A 24,499-nucleotide genomic window follows, 5' to 3' on the forward strand; every position below is an offset into this window, starting at 1 on the left:
GTGCAGTTGCTGGTGAGTATTTGCTTCAGGTTGGGAGTGTACAGTGTAAATCTTCAATGGCATGCAGCGTGAACCACGGATTTAATTAATAGATAGGGAAATGAGAACTGTCCCTTTCATCCCTCTTCAGGCTACCAGCCTTGGGTTACCACTCTCCCTGTCTCCTGGAGCAGTTGTACAAAAATAGGTAGAGCTTTGGCTCTGTCTTCCATTGTGCTTCCTGAGACTACTGCTGGCGTGGATGGTTGAGCTAATTTACCACCCCTTGCTCAGGACTGTGCCTACATTACAGTGCAAGTTACCCAGAAACAACCCATATGCAGATTGTAAGTTCCTTGGAACTGCCTTCTTGTATTGTTTGTGATGGTGCCTAGTGCAATAGAGTCTTGGTCTATGATTGGATTCCCTAGGTGCTACCTCAGTACAAATATGTTGTTATAACCAGTGAGTTCATGGTTAAGCTTATCGGAATAATGTAGTTAGGTGAAAGGATTCCTGAGTATGTTTAAATTTAGTTTTCAGTATTTCATAAAATACACTCTGGGGCTGATTTTGCTGCTACTACTACTCATGCTGAGTAGTACTTTTCTGCACAACTAGTCCCATTGATTGAAATGGTAATACTCATGGAGTAAGGATGGCAGAATTGGGCCTTTTGATCTCATTAAACAAATGCTGATGGGCTTGAAAGCAAAAGAATTATCCCTGGAGTGGGGTTGTAAAACTAGTCAAAATAATGAAAACAAAATGCCCTTGTCTGGATTGGAGGAGGAGATCAGTAGAGGAGGCTTTCTCTGCCTAGCATTTATCACTGGATATGAAATTAATGGATTGTTTGTTTTACTTTTCATTTATGGAAGTTTTGCTACATTTAGAAAATCCAATAACACGTGTGCCCACACATGGTGAGTGAGAGACCTAATCAATCTACACTATCGATCATTCTACCCCTCTTAGTACTTCAAGCAAGAAGCTGGTGCCTCCTGAACGCTGCTGATTTGGATCCTGCCTCTCTAACCAGTCCTTGTTTATTTACAATGGAGGTTTCATACCTCTCTTTGTCCACCATAAAGTGCCACAGAGCTGTGTCTTTGTCCTTGCTAAATCCTTTTCTTTTATGCATATATTTTCCCCTTTGTGATATCTTACTGCTGTGTTCATCTATGATTATACGTGTGCTCCTCCTTCCTCAGTTTGCCATCTCATCTTCCATAATGATCCTATATATTTTAGGTGCTATATATAACAATATGCATAATCATTATTGCTGAGATTTTCAAAGGAGTTTTAGGGAGTTGGGTACCCATACCCAACTGAATTTCAGTAGGATGCAGGCACCTAATTCCCTTTGATTTCTTTGACTATCCCTGCCTCAGAATTTATCCCCTCATTATTTATTACTGTTAAGTGTGAAATTCTTCTACTGGCTTGCTTGGGATGCCCTGAACTCTGGAGGCTTCTTTAGCAGTTCTTAAAGCTGAATGTTTCCTCTCTCTAATTGGTCCCCAACAAACTATGTATGTGTGATAACAAGTCAGAATTCAGGTGCTGGCCCAGGTTTAGGAATAAATAAATAAATAAAATAGAAAAGGGAAAAAAGCCAGTTTCCAGCTGGTGAAAAGTGGCATGGTTCCACTTACATCGGCAAAGCTATGCTAATTTATATCCGCTGAGGAGTTGGCCCAAGGCTTTTTCATTACAGATTTCAAGTTATTACACAATGTTTACACATGCACAGGGAAAACTCACATTAAATAATATAAAATACTGTCTTAAATAACAATTACAGCAATTCAACACCTGATGCTCTGATTTCAATTGCAAAAAAGCATAGAGAACAAGCAAAGTACTCTCAGCCAGGTTCTTCAAGTTAAACTACTTTTTTTTGTCCTTTAGATCCCTTTTTAGAACTCGCCTTTGCCATGATGCTACAGAAAATTATGTACAGTTAGGTATCTGGTGCACTGAGAATGCTGCCCGTCATGATGACCAGCACTGTGTCATTGTTTCCTTGAGCTCCCCCATCTGTCTATCTGTGTCTACCAGACCAGAGGGAACAGGTCCGAGGTACACTACTGAGCCCTCAGTTAATTAGAATTGGTTCAGGAAGGGAATAAGTAATGAAATAAAAGCATCCACTTTCCAATTAGCAACTTTAGATCATTCATTTTTCATGGACCTTTAAAAAATCAGTAAAAATATGGTAGCGGAGATATTAAATGGTGCTAAAGTAATTATGGTTTATGGAGCAGAGGAGGTTGGTTGGCATTTACTTTCTTTAAAATGAAAGCTACATGTAGTAATTCTGTTTTCATGTATGTACATGTTTTAGTAGATTTGACTGTGTCCCTCCCCTCATATGCTGCTTGTTGTCTTAGGCCACAATGCTGCAATGAGTTTAGGTGTAGGGCTCAGTGCAGGATCAGGGACTAATATTGTAAGCTCTTCAGGGAAGGACCATGTCTTCCTATATATTTATACCCCCCAAGGGGATCCCCTGATAATGATCATGCCCCAAATCTGCTTCTGGAGTATGGATATTTAATGATAAATGGCATAAAATGTGGTTGAATATTACAAACTTTAATACTAGCAAAGTACTGAATTGCTAAACCTGAGCCCTCTTCCCAAGATGTTAAATACCAGAACCAACAATTAAAGCCCAGCTTTCTCAGTTGATATCAAAGTCCAAACAAAGTCATCTTCACTTTCAAGACTGTGGTTTCTTCATTTCCCCCAACCGTGTCTCTGTGTCACAGCCCAAAAAGGCATTCAGCCAACATTCAGAGCCTCATTGGATGGGGATGGGGAAACATTGTTCGGCTCCCTCTTCTTAATGTAGACTGCTTCATAGAGATCAGCTGATCTTGTTTTTGTGGCCTGATCCAAAGAGTTGCTGAATAGACAAAAATCCATTGAAGTTAGGAGCAGGCGTGTGGTTTAGTTTGGTGGGTTAACATCTAGAAGCAGGAATCCTTGTGCAATGCCTTACACTGACGTGGTGTGATGGAGAATCTCTCTCCCGCTGGGCATCAATTCAATAGAAAAGCCAGTGCTTCTCTTTAGCTTTTCCCACCCTCTGCTTCCTCCTTCCAGGGATCCAAAATATTGTTGGGGTGTTTTACGGTGATTTGAATGCTGCTGATGGGAGCTTGGTAAGCAGCCAACAGAGCAGCCAAAGACAGTGCCAGCTTCTCTGCCTTGCCTCATCAGTGTACCCCAACCCGGACATGAAGGGACCATGTCTAGATGAGAGAAGAGAGTTCAGTATCCAGGCTTGTTCATGCCTTGGCTCTTCTGCTGACAAGGGGGTCAGTTAGAGCTGACTGTGCTGTTATTACTGATTTAATATGTACGTTATAGCAGTTCCCAGAGGAACTGAGGATTGGGGTTCCATTGTGCTAGGCACTCTGTAGATGTATATCTCTTTCTTATCTTAAAGAAGAGCCACTGCAAACCACTTGAGCACTGAGAACTACGCCCTTCTTCACTTTTGCCTCTCCCCTCCCCACTGAAAGGTGGTTTGTCCCCCTCTCTCTGAGACCTCTACTTAAGAAAGTCAACCCAATCCCCCGGCCATGTTCCTCATTCTCCCTCTTCAGCTCATCAGTGTCAGCCCAGAGCTTCCCACCACTTCTCTAACCCACCCTTCTCATCCATGGATTAGCACTCTCTCCTTCCCTGTCCTGCCTGTGTCACTCTCTTGCATGCTGCCCAACGCAGCGACACTGGGGAAAGAAAATGGATGATTTTTTCCACAAGGACGTTTTACAGAGAAATATTTGTAAGTGTGTATAGAAAAAACTGTGACAGATAAAGAATTTTCAATCTTCTTTTCCAAATTGAACTGTCAATATCCGAACGTCCTACACACCTGCTCTTCTTCCTTATATCTTCACTGAATCAATGGGACAGCATAGATATAAATGAGGACAGAATTTGGCCTGAAAGTTAGAAAAGGGAATATAAATGTTTTCATTGGAAACCAACGTTTGTTAAACCCAAACTGCTTCGGCACAGCTTTTTGCATAGACTCTGGTTTAACCAGCTGTGTCAGCTGTGTCAAAAACTGATTAACTAGACCCAATGTTATGCTCCTTTACATTTTTTGCTCATTTAATTAGTCACGAAATGCAGTTTCTTACATTATTTTGACACTAGAAGAAAGCTAGAATACATTAAAGTCAAGTTCAGTCAGCAAAGAGAACCAAAAAAAGAGCAATGACAGCACTAGTTTAGGAGGGTTAGGGGGAGAAAGAGAGGGTGAGAGGGGAAATGAACAAATGCAGTGATGAACTGTATGAACATATTCAGGAAGGTAGAACAAATTGAGTAAAAAAACAGGGGAAATAATGAAGAGTGAAAGCACTGAAGTAGCAAATGGTTCCACAGATAATAAGCAAAGAGACATTGTCGAAAGGGAATAGGAAGGTAGTATGAAGGCACATAGAGTTGCACAAGCAAGAGAAAAGATATTGAGTTGTTACCAAGAAGCATTATAACAAGAAGCAGATGACTTTAAAGGTGGGCCAACACTGTGCTCAGACCCAATGGCTGTGCCACTTCTGATGTGAATGGCTACCCCTCATTGGAAGACGCTCATCAGCCGGTTGCCCTGTTTAGCTTCTGCTGCCTAACTATCCTCAGCTGCCCCTGCTCCATTCCCACCTTCCCCAGCCTCCTGTTCCAATCAACCAATTGCCCCCCTCGCCTCTGACACCCAGGGCCAGTTCCAGGTTTTTTGCCGCCCACCCCCCCCCAAAAGGGGGGGAGGGGACGGGGACGGACTGCTGCCTCCGAAGCATAAAGTGCCGCCCACGAAGGGCTGGAATGCCGCCCCTTGAAAAGGGCCGCCCCAAGCACATGCTTGGAAGGCTGGTGCCTAGAGCCGGCCCTGCTTACACCTCATTCCTACTGCTTTCCCCATCTCTTCCTCCTGGCTGCTGCTCAAGCATTCCTCCACTAACCTCATCCATAGGTGCTGGAACTAGGGCTGTGGGTTCTACTGTAGCCCTTGGCTTGGAGTGGTTTCCATCATATACAGGGTTCACAGTTTGGTTCAATGGCTCTCAGCATTATACAAATGGTTCCAGCACCCCTGACCTCATCCACCACTCCTTCTGACTTCCAGATCTGTGCCGGACAAATGCACAACAAGAGCACCACACACCTCACATCCTGATTTGAGGTGGTGGTAACAGAAAGTGACCCTCCTCTCCACTCTGTGGAGGCAGAAAGTGACCCCACTGTGGGCTAACGTTAGCCTGGAAAAGGGTAAGAACCGACTGTTCTGGGGAGGTGGCCAGAGAATGGGCTGATTTAATGTATCACCTGAGCTGCTGATGCAGGTGGCATTGTAGGTTTTCACACTGACCATGTATCAAGTAGCAGGAGATTTGCCATGACTTTCTATTCCTGACTTACCAGTTATCCGGGAACATGCAATTGCAGTGGCATCATCCTCAGTGTCCTTGGGTAGGTGACAGACCTACCATCGTTGCTGTCACCATTGCCCGAACTGCAGCTTATCCAAGATGGAGGGGTGCAGTTGATTTCCTGCTCAGCACCGAGAGGATTGCTAATGCAGATAGGATCTTCAGGAGACCACTTATGATGCAGTCTGTGTCTGTGGACTCAGTATCAGCGTTACTGTTGGTCCCGATGCCTGTCCAGGATTAAGTGAAAGTGTGATGCCAGTACCAGCATCCACAGGGCCAATGTCTCTTCCTTTGTCTGTATCAATTAAACCGACAAGTTGCAGGGCACGTGGTGGCCCCATCAAGAATATCTCCCCCGGCACAATTAGACTAGTTAGAAGGGTCTTCAAAATTGAGCTTGGAGGCATCTCCCTCCCTCTCCTCCTCACGTTATCAGGTTAATAGGTCACTGAAACACAGTGGAAGTCGTAGCTGGCACCAGGATTGGTACCATGCAGACAGCAGAGACAAGGGTTCCTGGCCTATCTCCCACTGACCACTGATGCTGTCTCCCTATTCATGGTGGCCTCCTTGAAATCCCTGAAAAGTCCCTTGTTCGGCTAAGATGTGGTCATCTGTCCTCTCTTGGACAAGATCACGTGGGCCTCTGGTAGCCTCCCCACTGGATCCCCCAGGTCTGCAGCCACGGATAAGAGCTGGAGCAACCTTTACCCTTGGTAATGTCAGAGGGAGGATACCACAAAACCTTGCACATCCATTGTCCTCCTCATAACCAGGTGATGCTGCTCTGCCCAATTTGTTATCTCCATTACTGGAGGATTTCAGATTGTACCAAGACCACCTAAGATGGATGCCATTAGCCTGGGTATTCAGGCTGAGTTTGTTATTTAACAAAATCTAAATCTTTTAGTGTACTGTAATTTAGCCTTGTGATGCCTGTGTGGTTTCTGCACTTTTCCTCATAATGTCTGTTTATTTTATTTTCTCATGATGAAGTCTATGGCAATGCCAAACAGGAAAGGTCGGAGAGTGAATCCTTGTATGACACCAGCATCTATGTTAAGTCATTCGCTCAAGTCTGTGTTCACTTTAACTGTGCAAGCTGCACTTGATGTAAAGCCTTGATGAAGTTAGTTTTTTATACTGGTGTACAATAACACGTCAAGATATTCCCGAGTGAATCTCGTTGGAAGCTGTAAATACATTCTTAAAATCTATGAAGTTTACAAGGAGTGGATTTTGCCATTCAGTGCTCTTTTTGATGGTTATTCTGAAGATGAAATTCTGATCACCACAGGATCTTCCAAGTCAAAATTCAGCCTGCTCTGCCCTTAGCTTTTGCCTCAAAAGCTTTTAGAGCTGGTTGGAACATTTTACCTATTGAGGCTCTGGGGGTGGGTAGGCAAAAGCCCACCCACAGCTAAAGCGTCACAGCCTTAAGGGAAGGTGCTACTGGAATCAGGTCTCAAATGATTTTGGGGGACAACAAATTAAAAAAACAGGGACAAGAGTAAAGATCACAGGGACAAACTCGGGGTTCAGAAGGGGACATTTTAGATTAAATGAAATTTCAGTGAAATACAGTATTTTGTCAAAGCCAAAACTTTTGTGGAAACATTTCGGTTCTGATGATGACTTTGTCTGAATGGTGTGACTCTCATGATCTGTAACAGGGGTGGGCAAGCTTTTTGGCCCGAGAGCCACATTGGGGTTGTGGAACTGTATGGACAGCCGGGTAGAGAAGGCTGTGCCTCCTCAAACAACCTGGCCCCTGCCCCCATCCACCCCCTCCCACTTTCTGCCCCCTGACTGCCCCCCTCATAACCTCCGATCCATCCAACCCCCTCTGCTCCTAGTCCCCTGACCATCCCCTCCTGGGACCCCCCACCCCTAACCGCTCCCCCAGGACTGACTGCCCCACCCCCTATCGACACTCCCGCCCACTGACAGGCCCCCCAGGACTCCCATGCTTATCCAACTGCACCCTGTCCCCGACTGCCCCCCAGTATCCTCTGCCTCTTATCCAAATCCCCCACTCCCCGCCCCCTTACCATTCTATTTTTGCAAACTTCTTCAAAAGATTTTGGATTTGTTTTAATGTGAAATTAAAACATATTTCAAAACCTCAAAAATTGCCACGAGACAGAATTGTCCTATTTCAGTCAGGGGAAACTACTTCCTTTATGCTGTTTATAATGATACTACAGAATACTTTGCTTGTCACTGAATGGAGTGTAACACCTTGCCAGGTATTGCAGTTGCTTTCTTTGGTATTTTGATTGTAATGCCATTTTTTCCATTGTACTGGAGGCTTTTTCTGGTTCTGTATTTTGTTCAGTGATTTCATCAGTGGTATCATCATAAGCTTTCAGCATTTTCCCAATTACTTTGAAATTGCTGCTACAATGTCTTGTCTGTTAGCCTTCTGCTGTCAATTTTCTTGGTGCTTTTTGTGGTTGTTTTTCTTCAATTTAATCTTCAATCTTACCACACATAAATTGTGGTCATTTCTGATGTCAGCTTGTCTGTATGCTCTGAAGTCCTGGAGAGTTGACTTAAATTTCCTTCTAATACCTTGTCAGTCAGTTTGGTTATGGTGACACCCTTTGAGGAATTCCAAATTACTTTACAGATATTTTTGTGTTGGAATAGTATTCCACCACTTATAAGTCCTGATGCCAAGCATATTGTTTCAATAAAAAGGAAATTGGCGTGCTTTTGTTTTACATTGTCTGTCCCAGATGACAGTGAATACACTAGCTTTTTTGTTGAATTTGTAAAACATAAGTAATAAACCTACATAAAAACATACATGAGCATGCAAAATAAAATTGCTATGCAGAACAGACTCCATGGATTTTACACCTTGTTGTCATTATAAAGAAAATGTAGGGAACAATTGGCCATGCATTAAAATATATTTGGCTCTGGGGTAAGTTTGCACATTTTTATAATCAGATATGGGAATTAAGAGATGTTTTACAATTAAAATAATCATGCTTGTGGGTTGAATAGGAATATGAAAACAGCAATGCATTAAAATTCCTCCCAGCCCTGTACTTCGAGTTGCTACATGTACAATAGTATAAGTCCATCAGAATCTTAGTGTCTGATGTATTTAATGTTAATGGCTAATTCCTACTATATTTGCAGTGGATCCCAAGAAGAGATCTTGGGAAAAGCCAGAGATGATGTCAACCACAAACTTCCAAATAATTCCTAGTTTTGGCTCTGTCCTGCAGCATTGAGACATGTTACAGTGGTGGCAAAGGAGTACATGCTCCTTCTCTAATTATTACATTGGCGAAGTATTATGTTGTTTTGTGTGCGAGGAAGGCTGATCAAATGGTAGCCTGGAATTCAGGAGACCCAAATTCAATTCTCTCTATCTGAGACTTACTGTGTGATCTAGGGGGTAAGTTACTGTACCTCAGTTCCCCTGTAAAAAAGGGATGGTAGTACTTCCTTACCTCACAGGGTTGTTGTGAGTATAAATACATTACAATTGGGAGACACTGAGACACTACAGTAAGGAGGTTATGTAGTGCTTAAGGTGAATGGAGGTGGCAAAATAAGGAGGAGAGGATTTTACTGTCAGGGATATCTGCAGATGATGTTTTTCTGTGCTCCTGAAAGCAGATAGAGGGGATGAAAGTCCCTTTTCACTTCCTTCCCTGAGGGTAGCTAGGACTGTCCAAGAAAACGGATAGTTGAAGAAGCAATACTGCTATGAGGGGGCATAGGCGGCAGGTTTGTATAATTTTTGGTGGGGCCCAAAATGATGGTGCCCCCCCCGCTCCTGCCCTGTAAGCCGATATAAAATAAAGCTACAACGCGTCAGTGCCACAAGATTACAAGGTTGGAGAAGGGGTAGGGGGTTCCAGGGGCCAGTCAAGGGACAAGAAGCAGGGGGGGTTGGATGGGGCAGAGGTTCGGAGGGGCAGTCGGGACAGGCAACAATTGGATAGGCATGGGAGTCCAGGGGGTTTATCAGGGGACAGGTAGGGGGTGGGGTCTCAGGAGGGGGCAGTTGGGGACAAGGAGAAGGGAGGCTTAGATAGGGGCTGGGGTCCCAAGGGGCAGTTGTCTCGGGAGTGAGTAATCGGGGGACAAGGACCAGTGGTGCTTAGATAGGGGGTGGGGGTCCTGGGAGGCAGTTAGGGCAGAGGTCTGGGGAGGGGGCAATCAGCGGCCAGGGGCTGGAATTCAAAGGGCTCTGAGCTGCTGGCAGCCGCGAGGAGCCCTGGGCCCTTTAAATCCCAGCCACCGCGGCTGAGATTTAAAGGGCTCTGGGCTTCCCGCGGTTGCAGGCAGCCCGGAGCCCTCTGATTCCCAGCCGCGGCTGGGATTTAAAGGGCTCTGGGCTCCCCGCGGTTGCAGGCAGCCCGGAGCCCTCTGATTCCCAGCCGCGGCTGGGATTTAAAGGGCTCTGGGCTCCCCGCGGTTGCAGGCAGCCCGGAGCCCTCTGATTCCCAGCCGCGGCTGAGATTTAAAGGGCTCTGGGCTCCCCGCGGTTGCAGGCAGCCCGGAGCCCTCTGATTCCCAGCCGCAGCTGGGCTTTAAAGGGCTCTGGGCTCCCCGCGGTTGCAGGCAGCCCAGAGCCCTCTGATTCCCAGCCGTGGCTGGGATTTAAAGGGCTCTGGGCTCCCCACCGCAGCGGGCAGCCCAGAGCCCTCTGATACCCGGCCGCGGTTGGGATTTAAAGGGCTCTGGGCTCCCCGCTGCTGCCGGCAGCCCAGAGCCCTCTGATTCCCAGCCGCAGCTGGGATTTAAAGGGCTCTGGGCTCCCTGCCGCAGCGGGCAGCCCAGAGCCCTCTGATTCCCGGCCACGGCTGAGATTTAAAGGGCTCTGGGCTCCCCGCGGTTGCGGGCAGCCCAGAGCCCTCTGATTCCCGGCCGCGGCTGGGATTTAAAGGGCTCTGGGCTCCCCGCTGCTGCCGGCAGCCCAGAGCCCTCTGATTCCAGGCCGCGGCTGGGATTTAAAAGGCTCTGGGCTCCCCGCCACTGCCGGCAGCCCAGAGCCCTCTGATTCCCAGCCGCAGCTGAGATTTAAAGGGCTCTGGGCTCCCCGCGGTTGCAGGCAGCCCAGAGCCCTCTGATTCCCGGCCGCGGCTGGGATTTAAAAGGCTCTGGGCTCCCCGCTGCTGCCGGCAGCCCAGAGCCCTCTGACTCCCGGCTGCGGCTGGGATTTAAAGGGGCGAAACCTAGCTCCAAATATTGGTGGAGCAGAGCCCCTGATTGTGAATATTCCTGGGGCTTTAGCTCCACGAGCCCATATAAGTTGGCGCCCATGTGAGGGGGTTGCTGTTTGTTTTTCTGTGACTGTATTTTACGAGCAGAATTTTAAACCACTTACATCACTGCAGTACACATGGAATATTCTCTAGCCTATGCTGATAGGCTATTTCTTCATGATTTTTTTCCTTTCTGAATGACAGATGTGGAAAGCATTCCAGTAACACAGTAGAATTGTCCTGTTGTTGTTAACAGGGGATGCCAAAGGGTAGCTTGGGTGTATTCTTGAGGTGGACTCCTAAAATGAATCCAGAGACAAGGGCTTAGGGACAAAGCTGTGTGAAAAATATTGTGCTAATGTTTGTTTAGGGGAAACAAGGCCTGATGCAATATTAGTAAAGAAATAGGATGAGATTTTCAGAAGTGTTAATTTGTAGCCTTAGTGCGCCTATTGAAGTAGATGGGAATTTTACCATACTATTCAACTTTGGATAAATTAGTCTTTGGAGCAGGGGGACTGGACCATGGGCCTCCCACCTCCATGACCTAACCACCTGGTGACAGAGTCATTCTCACTTGCTCTTCCCCAGCCCAGTGAACAGATTCAACAGGGGCGATGGAGAGAGATCCACATCAGAATATCCCACAGTTTCAATGGCTAGAGCACACTTGAGAGATGAGAGATCCCTGTTCAAATCCTTTCTTCCCCTCAGGCAGAAGGGGAAATTGAACCCACATCCCAGGTGACTGCTTTAGTCACCAGGCTAAAAGTGGTAAGTAGAGCAGCACAACCACTGCCACCTTCTCTTCCTCCTCTGGCCAGATTTTGAATGGGATCCGATCTAGCAGGCACCCTCTAAGCATGGCTACTGGATCAGGCCCTGCATGAGAGTTAGGTGATGTACATCTATCTTCCTCTGGTACGTGAATTGCTCTGGGGCCTAGCAAAAGATAGGCATCCAGGTGCCTACAGTGTGCCCAAGTACCTTTGTGGATCTGGTCCTAGGGGTCCAACTCACTGTTGCTCTGCACATTGTATATTCATTTATATTTGTGCATAGTGGGTGCAGAATGGTGCCAGACCAGAATGATGGTGTCTTTTAATCACTTGCATTTATATAAATAACTATACAAGAAAATGGTGAATCTTACACTAAGAGTTCTCTAATACAGATACATAAACTTGGAAGGATTAGATTTTTATCAGAAAATGTTGGTAAATGTTGATATCACCATATGCACTCATAGAATCATAGAAGATTAGGGTTGGAGGTCATCTAGTCCAACCCCCAGCTCAAAGCAGGACCAACTCCAACTAAATCATCCCAGCCAGGGCTTTGTCAAGCCAGGCCTTAGAAACCTCTAAGGATGGAGATTCCACCACCTTCCTACGTAATCCATTCCAGTGCTTCACCACCCTCCTAGTGAAATAGTGTTTCCTAATATCCAACCTAGACCTCCCCCACTGCAACTTGAGATCATTGCTCCTTGTTCTGTCATCTGCCACCACTGAGAACAGCCTAGCTCCATCCTCTTTGGAACCCCCTTTCAGGTAATTGAAGGCTGTTATCAAATCCCCCCTCACTGTTCTCTTCTGCAAACTAAATAAGCCCAGTTCCCTCAGCCTCTCCTCATAAGTCATGTGCCCCAGACCCCTTATCATTTTTGTTGCCCTCCGCTGGACTTTCTCCAATTTGTCCACATCCTTTCTGTAGTGGGGGGCCCAAAACTAGATGCAATATTCCAGTTGTGGACTCCAGTGCCGTATAGAGGGGAATAATCACTTCCCTCGATCTGCTGCCAGTGCCTCTACTAATACAGCCCAATATGTCATTAGCCTTCTTGGCAACAAGGGAACACTGTTGACCCATATCCAGTTTCTCATCCACTGTAATCCCCAGGTCCTCTTCAGCAGAACTTCTGCTTAGCCAGTCGGTACCCAGCCTGTAGCAGTGCATGGGATTCTTCTGTCCTATGTGCAGGACTCTGCACTTGTCCTTGTTGAACCTCATGAGATTTCTTTTTGGCCCAATCCTCCAAATTGTCTAGGTCACTCTGGACCCTATCCCTACCCTCCAGCGTATCTACCTCCCGCCCCAGCTTAGTGTCATCTGCAAACTTGCTGAGGGTGCAATCCATCCCATCATCCAGATCATTAATGAAGATGTTGAACAAAACTGGCCCCAGGACCAACCCCTGGGGCACTCCTCTTGATACCGTCTGCCAACTAAATATCGAGCCGTTGATCATTATCTTTTGAGCCCTATGATGTAGCCAGCTTTCTATCCACCGGATAGTCCATTCATCCAATCCATACTTTTTTAACTTGCTTGCTGTGGGAGACAGTATCAAAAACTTTGCTAAAGTCAAGATATATTACATCCACTGCTTTCCCCATATCCACAAAGCCAGTTCTCTCATCATAGAAGGCAATCAGATTGGTCAGGAATGACTTGCCTGTGGTGAATCCATGTTGGCTGTTCTTGATCACCTTCCTCTCCTCCAAGTGCTTCAAAATGGATTCCTTGAGGACCTGCTCCATGATTTTTCCAGGGAATGAGGTGAGGCTGACTGGTCTATAGTTCCCTGAATTTTCCTTTTTCCCTTTTTAAAAGATGGGCACTATATTTGCCTCTATCCAATCGTCTGGGACCTCCCCTGATTGCCACAAGTTTTCAAAGATAATGGCCAATGCCTCTGCAATCACATCAGCCAACTCCCTCAGCACCCTCTGATGAAACTGGAGAAAAGCCTGTTGAAAGTCTTTGTGTTAAGTTTAGAGGCGAGAGCAACAAGAGTGATGTCATGATGTGTGTCTGCTATAGACTACTAGACCAGGAGGATGAGGTAGACGAGGCTTTCTTTGGACAACTAACACAAGTTTCCAGATCACAGGCCCTGGTTCTCATGGGGGATTTCAATCACCGTGACATATGCTGGGAGAGCAATACTGCAGTGCACAGACAATCCAGGAAGTTTTTGGAGAGTGTTGGGGACAACTACCTGGTGCAAGTGCTGGAGGAACCAACTAGGGGCCATGCTCCTCTTGACCTGCTGCTCACAAACAGGAAAGAATTGGTAGGGAAAGTAGAAGTGGGTGGCAACATGGGCAGCAGTGACCATGAGATGGTTGAGTTCAGGATCCTGACACAAGGAAGAAAGGAGAGCAGCAGAATACGGACCCTGGACTTCAGAAAAGCAGACTATGACTCCCTCAGGGAACTGATGGGCAGGATCCCCTGGGGGGCTAATATGAGGGGGAAAGAAGTCCAGGAGAGCTGGCTGTATTTTAAAGAAGCCGTATTGAGAGTGCAGGAACAAATCATCCTGAAGTGCAGAAAGAATAGCATATATCGTAGGCAACCAGCTTGGCTTAACAGAGAAATCTTCAGTGAGCTTAAACACAAAAAGGAAACTTACATCCTCCTGGTCTGGTGGTCTATAGCAGATGGCTATCACAACATCACTCTTGTTGCTCTCGCCTCTAAACTTAACACACAGACTCTCAACAGGTTTTTCTCCAGTTTTATACTGGAGCTCTGAGCAATCATACTGCTCTCTTACATACAGTGCAACTCCCCCACCTATTCTCCCCTGCTTGTCCTTCCTGAACAGTTTATATCCATCCATAACAGTGCTCCAGTCATGTGAGTTACCCCACCAAGTCCGTTATTCCTCTTAAACAAAAATATTTCCATCGATAATCAAAATTTACAGATAGGCAAAGTAAGAAAAATGCTGCTTGAGAATTTGATTTTAGGATATTTGTATATTTTGATATGTGATGTTTGCAATTGTGTTTTAAGGGTTACAAAGCTTTAATTGTTTGAATCTCAATGCTTATTGTAATTGATTGCCTGTTCCCCCAACTTCCTGCAAGTGTTAAAAATGTATACGGAGAAAAATAAAAAATGTTTAAAGCCCATTATTTTGTGAAAATGCAAATTGAAAAAATGGTGAAAAATTAACATCTCTATTATCCATCAAAATGATGAAAAACAACAAGGAATTCCACTATGCCTAGATGTACAGTAGGGCAGGCAAGGCATCTATTAGGTAGTATTTTTCACTTGAGATTGGGCAGGCTGAAAAGCCCTGCCTTACTTTCGCTCCCACCGTCCCAGAATCACTGCAGACAGTTATAGGAGTGGTGGTTAATGTAGTTGGCACATATATTTGTAATGTAACAAAATCATCTTGCTTGATTTCAAAGTATTCTGTAGTTGAGTTTCATAGGAGCCAAGTGATGAAAACTTCATGCACTTATTTGCAAATGTACATGTGATAGACTGGATATCTTTTGTGTGGGGGGGGCATTTCCTGTGTAAAGTGATTTAAATATAATGTAAAATAGCTATATAACATTTGAAGCTGCATTTTCAATGCTAGCTAGGGTGACCTGAAAGTAAGTGTGAAAAATTGGGACAGGAGGTGGGGGGTAATTGGCATCTATATAAGAAAAAGTCCCAAATATCAGGACTGTCCCTATAGATTGGGACATCTGGTCACCCTAATGCTAATGAACCCAGCTTCTCTTTCTAATAGGCTGACAACAAAGTTTGAAAACTTTCCTTCATCACCGTTGGGTCTCCTATATAAGTGAAACAAAATGGGCTTTTAAATTAAAACATATTAATAGCAAAAATGTAGGGTTGGCTCAAAGACAGGAAAAATCAAGAGGTTCTGATATGTATTTACAAAAGACAATATGGTCACTAACAAATGCATTTCATTTACTGTCTAGGTTTTACTGAGAGCAGGTGCACTGCTGAGCATAACTGTTGTGGAGAAAAATTTTACACACCTTCTTTCAGATAAAAAATAAAAATAAATATTGTGGGAGCCTCAGCTAATTTATAGTGAAATGTAAGGTGCTAGAGAATTTCATAGACTACCTATTCTACCAAGTTCTGCATGCTGAGCAGCTAGACAAACAGGATGATGGCAAACTACATAAATGTAATAGCAGGAATATTCAGTCATCTTCCTTTAGGATTTTGTGTTTGAACTTAAAGATCCCAAGAGTCTTTCAAATGCTTTTTTTTTTCAGTTCTGTTTACATTTAGACTAGGTGCTCCAAAGATCCCCTTTGGGAAGAAGGAAGTGAATGCACTGTGACTATGGAAATAGCAACTGTGCAGATAGTTCCACCCCTTGATTTCCTCTGGTTTTGGAGCAAGATTGAGTAAAAACTCTGAGGGAAGGGACTGTGCCACGCCTTATAACAGAATGATACCCCTCTGAATTCTGATCCAGCTGGTTGATCATATTTACTTTCCAGTGGAAGAAGTGCATGGGCTCTCAAGGAGTTTAAAAATATTAAATATCTGTATGTTGGAAATTCTTAGGAAATGCAGTTTCATCAAAAGACAAAGATGAGCTTGTACATATGTGTTACTTTTGTTGTAGATGTGAAAGTCAAATGGGAAAGAACAATAAAAGCCTATGTTTTGCCTTATACAACTAGAACTTGGGTTTATATAGCACCTTTCATACTCCAGGTGCCTCAAATTCCCCTAAGTGCTTTTTCAGAGCAATGAGTTAGTAATCGTGCAGAGTCTATACAGGCAAACCCATTATGCACTCAGCCTGTGTGTCAGTCTGGAACTTCAGAACTAGATTAATTGAGGAGATTGTAGAGTTCTCTCTTATACCCTTTTAAAAACTCCATTGGATGGTCATCTTTTGTTGGTATTAGGGTGACCAGACAGCAAATGTGAAAAATCGGGATGGGAGTGGGGAGTAATAGGAGCCTATATAAGAAAAAGACCCAAAATCGGGACTGTCCCTATAAAATCGGGACATCTGGTCACTCTAGTTGGTATAGCTATGAGATTCTGGCAGAAAGGAATTAAAGAAAGATTGTCTTTTGTATGGAAAGTATATTGTATAAATGGACTTTCCCTCTTTGCACTGAAGTGTTGGCACAGGGTATGATTATGGATGAAATCATGACTATATTGAAGCCTGTTGGTGTTTTGCCACTGACCTCAGACTCATAGACTTTAAGGTAAGAAGGGACCATCATGATCATCTTAGTCTGACCTCCTGCACATTGCAGGCCACAGAACTTCACCCACCCACTCCTCTAATAGACCCCTAACCTCTGGCTGAACTACTGAAGTCCTCAAATCATGGTTTAAAGACTTAAAGTTACAGAGAATTCACCGTTTACACTAGTTTAAACCTGTAAATGACTAATGCCCCATGCTGCAGAAGAAGATGAAAATCCCCCAGGGTCTCTGCCAATCTGCCCTGAATTCTGGTGTGTCATGTGGGTAAATTTAAAACTCTTTAAGGAAAGTAATATTAAGCTTTCAGATGTAGCCAGTACAGATATATTGACTGACCAGCATTGTTCCTCCAATCCTTGTGAAAGTATTTTCATGGTCAGATATGCCCAGATATGGTGTGGCTAGGTGGCTGCTTCCCCTACTTTGATCTGTTTTCCTCATACTTGGTAGTGTAGTCATAGGAATTGTGAAGACCCTTGGGTCCAAATGGAAAAATCCAGTGCAGGCCCTGAGTGGCACAAACATGTCTATCTATAGGGAGAGATTGTTCTGAACTCTAACTTTCCTTTTCCCAAGATGCTAAGAAGACTTAATGGGGAAGAGAGTGCTTCCCCCGCCCCCCCTTTCCGGAGAACATTAATCTGTGTTTTGTTGTGTCCTTTTCTAACATTTCCTTCCATCTTCCTTTCTTTCTAATTAAATATTAGCCAGCATGTTTTGTAGCATTTTTTTCCCTGTTCTTATTTTTCTGCAAGAGACAGAATGGATATTATTTTCTCAGGCAGAGAGTAACCTGGAGCATGCAAGTACTTAGCAGGAGACTGGGAGGCATATTGAGGTGGAAAACAGCCATATTTGGTTGTCACAGCTTAGAACAGTGACTGTGGGGTGGGGGAGGTAGAGGGATGGTGGTACTGTTCTTGTTGACCGGGGTATTCTGAACTAGCAGCATCCATTCTCTGAAGCCTTACAGTCTAAGGGTTTTTTCTTTGTTGTTCCTTTTCTTCTGCATTGTATAAGTGGAAATAAAAGGTGACGCCCCCTTTAAAAGGGGGAATTATGTGATTTCTGTAACTATAAAAGCTACTAAAATGTGCTGGGAACTTCTGCTTTGGGCTTGGAAACCAGATCTGAAGGCAGTTCTCTTGCATAGACTGGTCTGGATACTGCCAGAACCTGACTGCGAGTGAACTGGCATTTTGCCCCATTCTGAAGGATTGCTTTATTTTGGTGGCTGGCTTAGTTCATTCTTTTAGACATGCTGTTTACATTCTCATTTTTTGCATGTGCAATAAAGAAAAACAATCCCTCATGCTATTTTAAAAATCTCCCTGCTGGAGTCATGCCCTTCCCCCAAACAGGGATGGGAGTTCAAGCTCCCTCTATAGGTAGCAAGTGAGAAGAATCATTAAAGTGCTTGTAGTCTTGTGAATTGTGGTTACGTAGCGAATGTTCTGAATCTGATAAGGGGCTTGAAAACAACAAATGGCACAGTGACAGATGGAAATATGCACCATATGGAGCATAATAATATAACTACAGAGTCTCAAAACTCCAACTCTGGGGAACCCGCCAGCTGACGGGGGAGTAGTGAGAATTTCATGAATTATGTTACTCTTGAGTAGAGTTGAAAGTACAAAAGATTTCAACAGCCTACTGATAAATATGCAAATAGTTTTGTTCTCTGAATTAGAGGAAAAGGAGGCAGCTTTGTTCAGGTTTTTGAAACTTGAGCTCTGAGCAAAACATAATTAAAAAAATGGTGTATATGAGAGGATATATATATATTCAAAACTCATCTGCAGGAATTATTTGCATCTGTGATCCCATCGTTGTACATATACTAAGCAGGGTTAAAACAGGTTAGTGTTAGAATGGGAGATGGCCAAGGAACTGCAATGATCTTGGGGTTCATTAAATATCAAACCAGTGACTGAGAGAAGAATAAAACTTTAAGAAACAAACTAGAGAGCTTCTATAGTGAGCTGCTGAGAATGTGCGAAATACCTGTTTGGTAATGTAAAATACAAAATTTCTGGCACTTGCCTGGAGAGAAGCTGGCTCCACCCCAATGTGCAGTTCCACTGGGCTGTGGTCCTTTCTGCTGGCTTTATTATCTTGTTATTCCGATAAACACTGAATGGCTTGATACCACAGAGATTCAGGCTCCAGTCCCAGAAATAAGGAGCTCTCAACCAGAAAATGTAACTAAATGGGACACAGTAACAAAAGTTGATTGTAAAAGCTTTTAGCTAGTTATCTATACTGGAGAAATGAGGAAACAGCAAGGATGATAGTTAGACTGTAAACTTCTTGGGGTATGGACGGTGTCTTCCATTCTATGCTGTACAGCTCGAGCACTCGAAAAATAACTTCAGAAGTGCTCAACATTGACTTAAATGGGAACTGAGTTAATCTAGCGCTGGGCGCTTTGAAAAATCTCACTGTGACAAGGTAAAGATGCTGCAGCCTATAAAGGGGTTCTGGCCTGTTACATGGCTGCTCATAGAAGAATATAAAATAAAGTCAAAACTGGGTAAAAGGGAAACTAAGAGGAAGGCTGTGGTGTTTCCCCTCTCAGCTGGCTAAAGAAGGGAAAGTCTCTGGGAATTATTGCCAAGAGTTTTTTGGTTGATTTGCTTTTGTTGTGTGATCTTTTTGTGGATAATAAAACAAGCCCTGGGGAAAGGGCCTTAAAACAACTAATGCTTGGAGGTTTTTTCCACTTCCCTTGGCTTCTGAATCTTCCCACCATCTTATACCCATCCTAAATATTGTCTGTTAGTGTTTGTTAGAAGAAAGTCAGTCATTTGTATCATGAAGGGAAAGAGACAGAGGGGAGTGAGATGTAAGGGTGGGGGAGGGGAGTGGACATGACAGATCAGGAGATGGGATGCAATAATTGGGAGAATTGGAGGGGTTAGAGGAGGAGAGCAGATGAGACTTTTGCATCTGACTAGGGTGAGGAGAGAGTTATAGAAGGGAAAGTGGGGGAAAGGGAAGGCAAGCTGAGAGGAGGGAGAAGGTCACGTCATATTTTGTCAGTTTTCTCTTGGTAGAAATGGGCGAGATCCTGTGCAGCGAGAGAATTTCTCTCTAGGTTGGCAACACAGATTACAGTATTCATTTGAGAACCACAAAGAAGAAATTACTGTGGTAGGCCACTTGTCCTTCCCGATTTACTTTCTTGTGTAGGAACATATATAGAGATTGAGCAAGCTAGTGTGACAGCTTGCAGATCCTGTTGATCAGGTCAAGGATTGTGACCAGATTAATTACTAGCAATTTTCTGGATCTGAAAGTGCCAGCAAGGGGTGCTGCCCTATTCTTTTCAAAGGTTGCTCCAAGGGGTTGAATCAGAATAGGCTTGCAATACAGCTGACATACATCTATGGATAAATGTCAGGGGCTGGCAGTGATTCACTTGGAAAGCCTGCAGCAGTTTACCATATCATTACTTACAGTGAGCGTTGTTATAGTTATTAATGCTGAGGAGTTAAGATGGCTGAGATGGGAAAGGGAGGGGCGGGAAGGAGAGTGCACCGAAAGTGTGAGACCTTTTCAAAATAATTTCCTGATGAGAATTTCAATAAACCTTTGGTGAGGAGCTGTGACAGCTAGGCATACCTCATATAACAAGCAAGCTTTATTATTTTTAAAAAGCTCTTCAAGCATGGTGTTACCTTATACTGTATCCACTTGTGCTGCATATCCAGCTAAAAATTCCTTTCTCATGCTTCCTTGACAAGCCCCCTTTCTTTTTTCTTGAGAGTAGATTTTAGGGGCTATGATTAAATCTATTGAGAACCACAGGATGCTGCAGGTGCTGAGCTCTTCTTAAAAATTAGACCTGACACTTGACAGAAAAGCAAAGCTTACTTCCTGTTTTAGCAGTGCTTTAAGGCACCCGCGGTGAGGCTGCATCTGAACTGGAGTGGCCATTTTTCAGAAGTGAGTGGTCTAAGGGCCCTCTGTGATCTCCATGAAATCTTTACTTTGAAGATTCATTAGAACATTCACTGACAGTATGTTATTAGGAAAACTCTCAGGGAAAGTATCTTTGAAGTATTATCAAAGGGGGAGCCTGTGTTGACTGCGTTGTGTGATCAGGCATATTATAAAATATAGGGAAAGTAAAATGAGCTAGACCTGATTCTAATGGATAAAAGGCTAAATCATAGGTTTATCATGCCATTGTAGAAAGGTTTAGTAACCCCTTGTGGAATATCTGTAAAATGTTTCAGTGCTGTGCCATTTCCAATATTACAGCTAGCCGAATAGCATTACAACATGTATATCCCGAAATCCTTTTTGTCTATTATTTAGTCCAATATTGAAAAATTATTCAGGACCATGTATTTACACTGGGCCTGCAGATTGCATGCAAATCTCTTCAGAAATAATAATTGATAATTGTCCTGTTCGTGACTGTGAAACACTGATAGCACTGGCTAGAGCTTGGACATGTTGTACACAAGTGATGTATAAGCTTCCCCACAAAGCTCTGCCAGTGCACGTCATTCCTGACTGAAATGCATTTTAAGGAGAAGGAATTGAGATGTGATAAGAGAAATAGAGTTTTGGGTGGGTTTGATGAGCAGTTCTCCCTCCTCACTCAGACTGAAGCAGCCAGTTATCTGTGTCTACAAGCAGCACTGGCAATAACAAACCCCAGAAATCTACTAGGCAGAATAAAATCAGAAAAGGGTTTAAAATAAGCATATTGAACATATTTTACCCCATAAACTTGGTGAACAATTTGTACATTTATCTGCAGTAGTTCATAGGGCTGCTGTAAGCCTGAATTTATGTTTGTAAAGTTGCTTGGATTCCTCAGATGAGAGGAGGCTAAAAGGGCACAGGTTTATATATTATTGCTCTTCAAAAGAATGTCTGTGATGACTACAACTATTTTAAACTTGAAAACAATAATGATCGGTACATAATTCTCAAAGAGGTTCTAAAATTGCTGGCATGTGTATAGTGTGAGAGGAGGTTGGCACACTAGGTTATGGGTGTGTGTGCAAGTATAGACACATGTAATAATAAAGGACTGTTTACCTGATACATTCTAATGGCTACTTCAAATGAATTATTTGCTTTTTCAAATATGCAGAAAATGTGTATGCCAAAATTTGCTCATTTAAAAAAATATTTGGAGATGAGTAGTAGTTGCTTTTCAGCAGAAAATAATAATAATAATAATAATATATTTTAACTTTTTTTTCCCTCCTCCTGCACCCTGAGGTACATCGGGCATCCACCATTTTATTCAGAGTTCCAGTTTATGTAGTGATGCTGTTGTTTCTTAGGCTTTTTTTGTACTGGAAATTAAAGCATCGGGGGTAAAGTTTTCAAAGACTCCTAACTGGTGTAGGAGCGTAAGTCTCACTGAAAGTCACTGGGTCTTGGTCTCTGAAGTCTCTTAGGTACTTTTTGAAAATCTTATCTTTAAACTATTACATTAAGCTTGATCTTCTGCGGAAGTCTACAGGAGTTTTTCCATTGACTTTGGGAATTCTTTGTGTACTTTTCTAGCCTGCCTTTTTTTAGCTGACAGTGAATTTTTTCTGGCTGAGTCATACACACCTGGAAGTATGGCAGTGCTAAGTAAAAAAGACACCTTTGAGAGCAAGGAGACAATGCTCAAACACAGCGGCTAAGTTCTGAGGAATTCTAGCAGCTGATAAGTTTTTCGTTTTTCTTTTCCCAGGGTAATTCTGGCCTGGGGTTCAGTATTGCTGGAGGAACAGACAACCCTCATATTGGGGACGATCCTGGGATATTTATTACTAAGATTATACCAGGAGGAGCTGCAGCAGAGGATGGAAGACTCAGGTAAAAACTTACTACATTACATGCATTTGGAAACTAAATGTACCATTATTAATGATTTTATAATGCTCCAATGTGTGCTAGGTGTTTCACAGAAGACATAGACTTATGGGGCTGAATTCTCCTCTTTGATATGCCTGCACAAGCAGCATAAAGTGGCCAGAGAAGGCTACTGAAGAATTTCCTCTGTGCAGGGGAATTCCCTGCTGGCCTAAAGCTGACAGAGGTAGCCCTGCCTTTTTCTCTGCATCAGCCATCCCACCTGGCTTAAGAGTGGGCAGGACAGGGGCATACCAGTGTGGAGCTCTGCCACGCCTAATCCCTACACATACGCACTTGAGGAACCTTATTCCAGCGGCATAGATTAAGTCTTTCCCTGTACAGCCCTGACTTGTCACAGCTGGGCAGCACCGAATTAAGGAGCCACAACCAGCTGTCTGCAGCTTCCCTTTACACTCCCCTTTGGGGACCCCTTACTGTTCCTTGGCTGCAGGGGTGAGGTATGCTTTCTTCCATCTTCCGATGGCCTTTCTTCTCAGATGAGGACCTAACCACAGTGATCTATTCTGTTGCCACCTCCAGGCTAGGTTATTGCTGTTACTCTTGGGTTGAATGCTGCAGCCACATGGAAGCAGCAACATATGGCGGTGCACCTCTTTAAGCAACAACGGACAAAATGAACACGCCATCCCAGTGCTTGTGCTTCCCATTCATTTATGGACTGAATTCAAAGTCCTAGTTCTAATCTGCAAGGCCCTTAGCATGCTAGTTGTTCAGTTATCTCCATGAATGCCTTACCATCTGCCAGCCACTAATCGTATGTCTACGTTGCAATTAAAAACCCGTCTGTGGCCAATGTCTGCAGACTTGGGCTTGTGGGGCTCAGGTTGCAAGGCTGTTTAATTGCAGTATAGATTTCTGGGCTTGGGCTACAGCCCAAGCTCTGGGACCCTTCCACTTTGCAGGGTCCTAGAACCCAAGCTCTAGGCTGAGCTCAGAAGTCTACACTGCAATTAAACAGCCCCACAGCCCAAGCCCTGCCAGCCTGAATCAGCTGGCACAGACCAGCCCTGGGTGTTTAATTGCAGTGTAGGTATCCCGTTCTCAACCAGGGGTGTGCTTACCCCGTTGGGGGTATGCAGAGGTCTTCCTGGGGGGTACGTCAATTTATTTAGATATCTGATTAGTTTTACAACAGGCTACATAAAAAGCACTAGCGACGTCAGTACAAACTAAAATTTCCTACAGGCAGTGACTTGTTCTATGCTGCTCTATATATTGTACTCTGAAATTAGAGTACAATATTTATATTCCAGTCAATTTATTTTATAATTATATGGTAAAAATAGGAAAGTCAGCAATTTTTTAGTAATAGTGTGCTGTGACACTTTTTGTATTTTTGTGTCTGATGTTGTAAGCAAGCAAATAATTTCTAAGTGAGGTGAAACTTTGGGGGACTGCAAGACAAATCGGACTCTTGAAAGGGGTATAGTAGTCCGGAAAGATGGCGAACCACTGCCTGAAGACTTCTGATGCACCAGAGGGAAAATATAGCTGGAAAGGCCCAGGATAAAATTCTTAGGCTGTGTAGCTATAGTGTTCTGAGTGGCAGGGGCTGAGTTGTAAGAATTCCTTGCCAAAGGAGATCAAATGACCCTAAACCACACTACATTCAAAACATATGGTAAGATGCATCTTTTTACCAAAGCCTTTTCCTACGAATAAAAAAAAAAAAAGACTCATGGGACGGTGGAGAGTTTCAAGCAACTTTTGGATATTTCTTGTGTATATAAGTTGCTGCGTTTGGCACTATTATTGCTTCTTCTTGTTAATTGTTTGTATTATGGTAGCACTATGGGGCCATTGTGCTAGGCATTGCAGAAACATAACATAGACAGTCCTGATAATAGGCACTCAAGATATTTGTTATAGTGCCTAGCATGATTGGGGCCTTCACCTCTAGACACTACCTCCCTA

At 43.8% G+C, this 24,499-nt stretch overlaps 1 protein-coding gene across 11 annotated transcripts in view; it reads left to right on the forward strand.

The window, feature by feature from the left end:
• Positions 1 to 24,499, forward strand: part of DLG2 (discs large MAGUK scaffold protein 2) — a 1,465,131-nt gene that overhangs the window by 983,628 nt on the left and 457,004 nt on the right. For all 11 annotated transcript variants that reach the window (XM_045020521.1, XM_045020529.1, XM_045020530.1 and 8 more), the window contains one exon: positions 22,401 to 22,525. In XM_045020521.1, coding sequence (XP_044876456.1) covers positions 22,401 to 22,525 — 125 coding nt within the window. The remainder of the gene's footprint in view (positions 1 to 22,400; positions 22,526 to 24,499) is intronic.

This window comes from Mauremys mutica, chromosome 1 (assembly GCF_020497125.1).
Source record: "Mauremys mutica isolate MM-2020 ecotype Southern chromosome 1, ASM2049712v1, whole genome shotgun sequence".
Classification (NCBI taxonomy): Eukaryota; Metazoa; Chordata; order Testudines; family Geoemydidae; genus Mauremys; species Mauremys mutica.